This window comes from Vicia villosa, unplaced genomic scaffold (genome assembly GCF_029867415.1).
Source record: "Vicia villosa cultivar HV-30 ecotype Madison, WI unplaced genomic scaffold, Vvil1.0 ctg.000816F_1_1, whole genome shotgun sequence".
Classification (NCBI taxonomy): Eukaryota; Viridiplantae; Streptophyta; class Magnoliopsida; order Fabales; family Fabaceae; genus Vicia; species Vicia villosa.
The window spans coordinates 242,888-253,277 of NW_026705359.1; the positions used below are offsets into that span (position 1 = coordinate 242,888).

The following is a 10,390-nucleotide window of genomic DNA, read 5'->3' on the forward strand; positions in this document are numbered from 1 at the left end:
ATCCCCTCTCCTCTCCTCCCCTCCCTTCCCTTCCCCTTTGTTAAATTCTCTCCCCTCCCATCCCCTCCGTTGAACCAAACACACCCAAAGGCTCTAATATTATCAAAATAATTTATTAATTAGTTTATTTATAATTAATTAATATTGTTAATATTTTTTTATTATTATATTTAATGAAATAGTGAAAATATAAAATATTTTGTAAATTATTAATATTTAATAAATTATTTAATATTTAAATTATTAATATTAAATAAATTAATGAATTATTAATTAATAGTTGATATCTTTATCCTTAACCTTCATCCCCGTAATTAGGAACTAAAACCAAATAAATGTGTTCATATCTTCGTCCCCAACCTTCATGCACCCATAATTTTTGTCTTATATAGTCTTTTCATTTGCCGTATTTTTTGGTTTTAGTTCCTAAGTATCTTTTTTTCCTTACGATTTTGTCCCTAATTCCGAGTTTTATTCCTGCATTTTTTTTTTGCTGTAGTCCTTAATTCTAGGTTTCTCTTACTTCATTTTATTCTCAGTATAATAATTTTTGACAGAATATGTGAAAAGAATTATTGATCTCATCATTTAGCTTCACCAATTTAAACTAGATTTTATATATTGAATGAGAAGAAAAAGAATGCAGTGATATTGAAGAGATTATACGATGATTAAAATAAAAATGCAATTGAGAATGATAGTTGAAATGATTGAGAAAAATGAATGATCTTGTACATAATAAAATAGAGGTCGGAGATGAGTTTAATGGTGAGAAAAATGGAGATTGACAAACTTATGTAATATATATTTGTGTTGCAAGGTGGTTAACAAATTTAATGGTTGACGAAGTGGATAGAGAATGGTTCCTTATTGCAAAGGCCATGGGATTAATCTCTTTTGGGACAATTTTTACATTTTAAGATTTTAGGGACCCAAGTAAAAAAACAAACAAACAAAACTTATGTGGAATTACATTTTAGGATTTTAGGGAACAAAGTCAAAAACACAAACAAAGAAAGTTTACGTGGAATTATTGAATATTTTAAAAAATGAAAAATGAAAGAAAAAAAACGCCACATCAGTCACATTTGCCACCTCAATGTTTTTGTAACGGAACTTTGATCTCAAAGACAAAAAAAAAAGAAAAAAGTGAAATATAAGAACTCGAACCTATAAAAAAAAATTTAGAGACTAAACACAAAAACTTACCGACTTATTTACGTGATTATTTAAACTTATATCTTACTCTTAAAAAAAATTTGATTGTGCGCTTGCCTCTGTATGAAAGTACTAGTAACCATTGGACTAAATCTACATACGTGTTCTCCAAAATATTAACATTAAAAGATACTAATAATCAAACTTATATTGTGATCGTTGTTTTACAAATTTGAGGGAGGGAGGGAGTAATTGAATTACTATGATGTTAATTGTCCGTCACACTTAATTATGCGATTGACAAATTAAAGGATGCAAAAAATGGAAAGTATGAATTATTGTATGTACTATATGCAAGAAATAGATTATTCGAAATTAAGATCTCACTAAATTAAGTATTTCAACTGTTACTAAATTTCAAATACGCCAAGATTAATTATGTTACTAAATTTCAAATACGTCAAAATTAATTATGTGATTGACAAATCAAAGAATGCAAAAATGGAGAGTTTACATTATTTTATTTTGTATTTGAAATTGAAGATATTACTCCAATGGTCGAAATTGAATTTCAACTTTTATATATAAGGCAATAATGCTCCAATGGTCGAAATGGAATTTCAACATTTACATAAGACGATAACTCAAATGACTAAAATAGACCAAATATATTTTGTATTTATGGGCATTTAATTATCTTATTAGTATTTATAGAAAGAAACTGTAAAAATTAAGAGCATTGGAAATTTTGCTTGCATCCACAAAAGATTTCTTCATTTGAGTGCATTGGAAATTATGGTGATGTTTTATCTTTAAAAATTCAAATTTTTTTAATACAATATATATATATATATATATATATATATATATATATATATATATATATATATATATATATATATATATATATATATATATATATATATATATATATATATATATATATACGTATCCTATTAGAATGACATTTTTATATGAGAACATGAGAATGAATCTGAACCATTATATATATATATATATATATATATATATATATATATATATATATATATATAGGACGTATCATATGAGAATGACATTTTTATATAAGAACATGAGAATGAATCTGAACCATTATATTTTAAAATCAATGGTGGAGATTATATATCAATATTTTTTTCTCTCTCATCAATCATTTATTTTAATAATGGAGGAGAGATAAAAATAGATTTCCTCCTAATCTCCACCATTGATTTTAAAATATAATGGTTCAGATTCATTCTCATGTTCTCATATAAAAATGTCATTCTCATAGGATACGTCCTATATATGAGTACGTATCATATGAGAATGACATTTTTATATGAGAACATGAGAATGAATCTGAACCATTAGATTTTAAAATCAATGGTGGAGATTAGGAGGGAATATATATATATATATATATATATATATATATATATATATATATATATATATATGCATTTTTAAATGAGAGATGAGAGGAACAAATATCAACTATTGGATTCATCAAGAGAGAGAAATTAATAGTGTCATTAATGTAGTAACATTCTCTCTTGATGAATCGACTGATTGATATTTTTTCCTCTCATCTCTCATTTAAAAATGCCCTCACTTGATATGCTCCTATATATAAATAAGAGAATAGGGATATGATCAAATGACACCAAAGTGTCAAAGTTTAATTTGACACCAAATCTCAACCGTTAAAAGGATTGATCTAACGATGATATTAAATAGCCTATTTTTTAGGAGAAAAATATGCTATGTATTTTTTTTATTATTTTATTTCATTTATTATCACCGTCAAATCAATTCTTTTAACAGTTGAAATTTTGGTGTAAAATTAAACTGACACCTTGGTGTCATTTGATCCTATCCCATATAAACACTATTTAAGATGAAAATATAATCAAAATTATAATTTTAAAAATGATATATCTCTTCTGTCAAAAAAAATATATCTCTAAAATAAATTTTATGAAAAACTATTTGAAATAATTTTAAATTTAAATAGTTTAGTAAAATTTTAATATCCAAAAAAGCTATAAAAATAAATGAAATACACAAAATAGTATTTTAAAAATAAAATAAAATATATGTTTTCTTAAAACTACTTGTATTCAATGCATTGTAAACTAAAATATTTTTATTTATTTATAGAATATTTTTTATATTTAGAATCCTTAATCAGTGCTCTTGGACACTCGTTAGCATGACCCTAAAAAAAGAATGAAATACACAAAATAATATTTTAAAAAGAATTACTTAAATTAACTTTTCATTAAACACTTTTAATTAAAAAAAATTCTTTATAATTTTCTTTTAAACCAAAAATTTATAACACTATAAAATTACTTCGAAAAAAAGTTAAAACAAATGAGTTTTGCATATCTTTCATTCAACCCAGCCCACAACTTCCAAAAAAAAAAAATATTAAACAAGTTCTACAAGAAAACTTTGTAATCTTATATTATACATTTTTTTTTAAATTTTTTTAGTTTTGTTTAATAAATAAAAAAAATTAATAGCCACCCATAATTTTTTTCTTCAATATCGTACCTAATAATATGTGGTTTTTGATCTTAGGTGTTGGATGCTTTTGGTGTTAAATACATTTATGTTATAATTAAATTATAAGTTTAATAACAGTAAATATAATTAATAACTATGTTGATATTTGTCTCTCATACACTATCTTTGAACTTAAGTTATGATTTGGTTTAATATTGTTTCATTTAAATTTTTTTAATTAAAAATATCAAACGAGAAGAGTCCTATCGAATCAACACAAGTAAACAAATATTCAAAACTTGAAGAGCTATAAACCAGTGTAAACCTAACAAACCAAACATAAAAATAGGAAACAAACAGCAACAAAGGTAATAGACAACCTTAGTGAGTGTAACAAACCATAGTGGGAAGAAGAATCAATGGAGAACAACAACAGAGACACTGAAATAGGAAAACTTAAGGTAGAAGAAGATGAAGAGTCACCAATTGAGGAAGTAAGGCTAACAGTCACAAACACCGACGATCCAACTCTTCCAGTATGGACATTCCGCATGTGGTTTCTGGGTCTTCTCTCATGCTCCCTCCTTTCCTTTCTCAACCAATTCTTCGCCTACAGATCACAGCCACTCATCATAACTCAAATCACCGTTCAAGTCGCCACTCTCCCACTCGGCAACCTCATGGCCGCCGTCTTACCTTCAACCACGTTCACCATTCCTGGTTTCGGCTCAAAACAGTTCTCGCTTAACCCCGGCCCGTTTAACATGAAGGAACATGTTCTTATCACTATATTCGCGAATGCAGGTTCTGCTTTCGGGTCTGGATCACCTTATGCTGTTGGGATTGTTAATATTATCAAAGCTTTTTATGGAAGGAATATATCTTTTCTTGCTGCATGGCTTCTTATTATCACTACTCAGGTTTTGGGTTATGGTTGGGCCGGCTTGCTTAAGAAATACGTCGTTGAACCTGCTCATATGTGGTGGCCTAGCACCCTCGTCCAAGTCTCTATTTTCCGGTAATAAACACTCCCTCCGATCTCGTCTCAGATATAATTAAAATTTGGTCGGAAAAAGACCAAATTTTGCTTATATTTGAGACCAGAATGTGTATATATATGTATATACATTCTTTTTGAATTGTAGTTATCAGGACCGTCTTAAGTTTTCAGAGGCTCAATTTACTAAAGTTTTTTTAATGTATGCAGAACTTTGCATGAGAAAGATGAAGATCCTCACAAATTTTCGAGGGCAAAGTTTTTCTTCATAGCACTAGTATGTAGTTTCTTATGGTATATCGTCCCTGGATACTTATTCACAACGCTTACAAGCATATCATGGGTATGTTGGGTATTCTCCAATTCAGTAACAGCTCAACAATTAGGTTCAGGCATGAGCGGTTTAGGATTCGGCGCCCTTACGCTTGATTGGGCTGCGGTTGCTTCCTTCTTGTTTAGTCCTCTTATCTCACCTTTCTTTGCCATTGTCAATGTTTTCGTTGGCTATGCGGTGATTGTTTATGCTGTGATTCCTATAGCGTATTGGGGATTTAATGTGTATGATGCAAATAAGTTTTCCATTTTCTCATCTGATTTGTTCACAGCAGATGGTCAACTATACAACATATCTGCTATTGTTAATGACAAATTTCAGATTGATCTAGCGAAGTATCAAGAACAAGGCCGAATTCATTTAAGTGTGTTTTTCTCGCTTACTTATGGATTTGGATTCGCCACTATAGCTTCCACCATTACACATGTTGTTTGCTTCCATGGAAGGTACAATGCTCTAGACTCATTACTCAATGTCAAACTATTTAAAGATGTGTAATTGTTTATGATGTCGTGTTGTCACTTGTCAGGGAGATTATGGAGCGGTATCGGGCTTCTAAAGAAGGCAAAGAAGATATTCACACAAGATTGATGAAAAACTACAAAGACATTCCTTCTTGGTGGTTTTATTTGTTGTTAGGAGTGACACTTGTTGTTTCTTTACTGATCTGCATTTTTCTAAATCATGAGATTCAGATGCCTTGGTGGGGACTTCTCTTTGCTTCAGCATTGGCTTTTATGTTTACCCTCCCAATTAGCATCATAACTGCTACCACAAACCAGGTAAATTAACATGGAAACTTTTTCTTAAAAAGAAACAGAATTTGTTTTTAAACTAAATAACTTAATGCTCTGAAATCTGAATACAGACACCGGGGTTGAATATCATCACCGAGTATATATTCGGTATCATTTACCCTGGAAGACCGATTGCAAATGTATGCTTCAAAACCTATGGTTACATAAGCATGGCACAGGCTGTTTCGTTCCTTAGCGATTTCAAGCTCGGACACTACATGAAAATTCCTCCAAGGTCTATGTTCTTAGTGCAGGTATATCTATTTATTCAGCTGTTATAATTGTGTTTTGAAAGGTTTTACTAGCATTTACCTTTCTTATAAGGTATCTAACCTAATGTACTTGTTGTGTTAAAAATTATTTAGTTCATTGGGACAATGCTTGCTGGAACTATCAACATTTGTGTAGCATGGTGGTTGCTAGAATCTGTCAAAAACATATGTCATGTAGATCTTCTTCCCGAAGGCAGTCCATGGACATGTCCTAGTGACCGTGTTTTCTTCGATGCATCAGTTATTTGGGGTCTAGTAGGACCTAAGAGGATCTTTGGTACTCTTGGAGAGTACTCAGCATTGAACTGGTTTTTCCTTGGAGGTGCCATAGGACCAATACTAGTTTGGCTGTTACACAAGGCGTTTCCACAACAGGCATGGATTCCATTGATCAATCTTCCAGTACTCTTGGGTGCAACCGGAATGATGCCGCCAGCAACAGCGTTGAACTACAATGCATGGATTATAGTCGGAACCATTTTCAACTTCTTTATCTTCCGTTACAGAAAGCAATGGTGGCAGAGATACAACTATGTTTTATCAGCAGCACTTGATGCAGGAGTGGCATTTATGGCGGTGCTGCTTTACTTTGCATTAGGACTGGAAAATGTGAGTCTGAATTGGTGGGGAACTGCTGGTGAGCATTGTCCTTTGGCAACTTGTCCAACTGCCAAGGGTATAGAGGTTGATGGTTGCCCTGTCTTCTAATGACATTGCCTCTTTTTCTTTTTATGGTTTTTTTTTTCAATTGCAAAACTTCATGATCTAGTATTTAAAATTCATTTTGTAATTATGGAAACACGTTTTATCATGAAACAGTGTTACTATGTCCTGTTTTTATTTGGTTTATAATTTAGTTTTTGGATAAACATATATCAATATATATCGGTCGTTATGTTAGCATTTTCTCATTCATCAGATTCTGTAGTTCCTTTTATCCTTAGCTTGATGAAGTTGAGCTATCCAATTGCCTCATACAGGAAACTCTAGTATATACGAATTAAGGATGCAAGTATAATATTAATAATTGAAGATAAAAGTCACATAAATTAATAATTGAATACAACTTAAATATGTTCGTTTTCAGGTTAGCACTGAAAATAGACACTGGAAATGTTACATTTTCTTCAACATTGTTGTCCTTGAGATCAACCTCCTAAGCAGTAGCTTGTTTACTCCTCAATGCTTTGTTCTCAACTCATATCAGCATCAATTATCAGAACAGTCTACACATATGTCACGAAAGCACTACTGTCATTCTTCATATCAGACAGGGGAATGCAAGTGTTCTACAGTCATCACATCCTTTGTCTCTGCCTCAATAGATCCCTTTTTTGTCACAAAATTTGATATATTACATCAATTGTCACAAGCCATCATAGTTTCAATAAAGGCCGCTAGTAAATTTATCAAATGATATCATTTGGATGACAGCCGGCCAAGATTAGATACTCAAATCCAGAAACCATCATAACGGACTTGCTGAAATCCATTGGTTATACTCATCCATCCTGATTATGAAGGAGCTCGAACTTGCAGAACCTCCTCCGCCATATGCCTTAATGATGACAGTGTAGAAAACTCATTAATGTCAGCATGTTAAAAATATCAAATAGTTAAGACAAAAAAATATAGAACTAAACAGTACATACCTTAGCAACTTCCGAAGTATCGGTAGCACTATCAGAGCTGCGCAAGCACATTTTGAGATTATTCCGTTGCAAAAATATCACAGCTCCTATGGGCCTGTTATTGATCAAATCACTCGATGGATCAGATTTTAAAATTTGATAATTCTTCTGAGGAAAAATTTAAAATCCACAATAAGAATTGGTAGGCAATCATGTCTATAAGAAGTTGTTAGGAAAACATTTTGATTCTTCACTTAACCCCTAAGAACCATCACAATTCTTATTACAGTCAAATTCAACAAGCAACCAGAAGAAGCATTCTAATTCAACTTTTATTACTATTAGACGATCTTCCAAAAGAACATCCTTCTAACAAGGTTATACAAACATAAATTTACTAAATCTTCGAAGTAAATTACCTCACCTCAGACCAAGAGCAGCGCTTTTTACACTAAGAAGCATGCCAATTTCATCACTTAAGTTAGAGTTCCCATCAGCACGAACTCCCTACAGAGTAACAAAACATGGTTACAGATTTCAACCACAGAATGGCTACACATTATTTTGACAAAATGATGGTTTATTTTTATAAAATCAAACGTTATCAAAGGAAGTGGCAAAAAGAAGAATTATTATCCCTGATTGAGCAAACCCAAACACAGAATAAATAAAAAAAGAAAAACATGTTATGAAAATAGAAACTAAGATGATTATATCCTGAAAAATTACCAGGCACTCTCCATAAAATCCTCTACCGAGCCGAACCCTGAAAACCCTTTCCAACAATTTACTTGCAGCATTCCAGCGAGAGGAAATAGATGAATTTCCTTTAGCAATTAATTCTTCAACACTCAATTCCATCAACTGCAATGCAGATGGATGAGAAATATTTAGCAAAGACAATAATCAGAGATAAATTGACAACAATTTACATCATTCAAGACTATGAAAACATATGTTTTTACTTTTTGGAATGTTACAGTTAAGCATATAAAAGCACGGAAACAACAAAACTGATGGTTGCTATACTCTGAAAAGTCGAAGTACTACTTTATGACAATGTAATATAAAGGTCATGAATATGTATCAGTTACAGTCACTTCAAATAACCACTCAACTTATGAAGTTGTTTATTCTCTTCCCAAGCAGGAAACAAACATATGACATATCAACAACCAAAGGTTACAAGCTGTTTATTGTCTTTACAAGTCCAAACTTTCATTTGGAAACAACTATAATAAGAAAACACAGAAGCAAACATGAAGGATAATCAATCATACCTGCTTAAACATGTATGGGTTTGAAATGCAGCTAAACCTCGACCGCCATTCACCTAGTCCTATGTTAAAAGGCTTAATATCAGGCAAACTCCACCGACGAAGATCCCCATCCTCAATATACCTAAGAATATTCTCCACACGGCCTTTATCTTTTGAGTCCACCAAACTCCAAACCTCACCCTTATCAGAAGTTTTAATATCCTTGCATTTGTTAGTAAAGTATTCATAAACAGCTCTGGAGCTACTCTTATCAAGGTCAACATTAATCATAACATTCTCAGGAAACTCATTTGCAGAAGGAACATTTGTAAGCACTGATTTCCTATGATCAAACCCAATAATCCTAAACACATAAAAACAATTACATTAATAAGTAATCAAAATCACATAAGAGTTGAGAAAAACCCTATTAAACCTACTTGCAATTTGAAAGATGGGAAAGTTGGAAGAGGAATTCCTTTGGAGGAAGAAAGTCAAGGAGATAGCATGTTTGAAGGCCTTGGATGCACAAATCTTCAACAGTGAAAGCGAGGGAGGGAACGGAAGAGAAAGGAAGAGTAAGGGAAGGGAGATTGTGACGAGTGTGGAAGAGGTGAGCAAAGAGAGAGGAGAATGCTCCGGAAAAGGAGGGGTAATTGTAGAGAACTATGGTGGGAACTTTATCTTCGGAAGCTTTAGCTATGGCTTCCAAGGCTGCATCTGAACGTAAGGTTCTATGGGAGAATGAGAATGAGAATGAGAAGGGGATGGTTCTCCTCCCCCAATTTCCAACCCGCCACCATTTCATCTCAAGTTTTTTTTTTTCCCACTGATTGTGTTGTCGGGCAACAGTAACCCTTTTCGTATAAACAAGAATTTTATTAATTTGTTTTTTTTAATGAAAAAACATTTTAATTAATAATGCACAGAATTACTCTAAATCCTTTCGATATGTTTTGTTCTTTCGGGGGGAATAAAAAAGTCTTAGGTGGGTCAATATAGAAGAAGAAACCAGTTGTTGATCTTCTTGATTTCAATTTTCAAGACATGCCCTAATCTGAATCTGTAAAACCAGTAAGGTTAAGATCTAAGTCTTGCTTGAATAATAATTCTAGTGCAGCAACATATTCTAAATGTATCACAAAATATGTATTGCATCTTGCATATGTGTCTTAGTGGTTGGAGAGGTACTAACTTAACCTGCAAACATAAAAACTTATATCATGTTGCGAGTGAATTAAATACAAAAAACTTAATAATCAAGCTTATGAATTTGGTTATATCAGTAAGTGGCTTTATAGTATGATAGTTTAAGTTTTAACCAAGATCCATGGGAATGGATTCTAATTTGGTTACTAACAGGTTAATATCTTGCAAAAGATCAAGGTTATACTTCCTATGAGGAGGGATATCCCTTAACAACATCTA

At 31.8% G+C, this 10,390-nt stretch overlaps 2 protein-coding genes across 3 annotated transcripts; one reads left to right on the forward strand and one right to left on the reverse strand.

Moving 5' to 3' along the window:
• Positions 1-3,926: 3,926 nt before the first annotated feature.
• On the forward strand, positions 3,927-6,968 carry LOC131631368 (oligopeptide transporter 4-like). Its single transcript, XM_058902161.1, has 5 exons — positions 3,927-4,690; positions 4,880-5,449; positions 5,533-5,785; positions 5,872-6,054; positions 6,166-6,968. The coding sequence occupies exons 1-5, from the start codon at positions 4,092-4,094 to the stop codon at positions 6,778-6,780; spliced, it is 2,220 nt and encodes a 739-aa protein (XP_058758144.1). The 5' UTR covers positions 3,927-4,091; the 3' UTR covers positions 6,781-6,968.
• Positions 6,969-7,069: 101 nt separating this feature from the next.
• On the reverse strand, positions 7,070-9,818 carry LOC131631369 (uncharacterized). Of its 2 annotated transcripts, none has more exons than XM_058902162.1 (6): positions 9,403-9,818; positions 8,984-9,326; positions 8,433-8,567; positions 8,128-8,210; positions 7,725-7,818; positions 7,070-7,630 (listed from the first exon to the last, which is right to left on the reverse strand). In XM_058902162.1, exons 1-6 carry the CDS (start codon positions 9,768-9,770, stop codon positions 7,541-7,543), a joined length of 1,113 nt encoding a protein of 370 aa, XP_058758145.1. In that variant the 5' UTR covers positions 9,771-9,818; the 3' UTR covers positions 7,070-7,540. The 2 variants fall into 2 exon arrangements, 1 of the variants encoding a protein (XP_058758145.1); XR_009292668.1 differs by having other exon boundaries at positions 7,587-7,630; positions 8,123-8,210.
• Between the last annotated feature and the right edge of the window lie 572 nt (positions 9,819-10,390).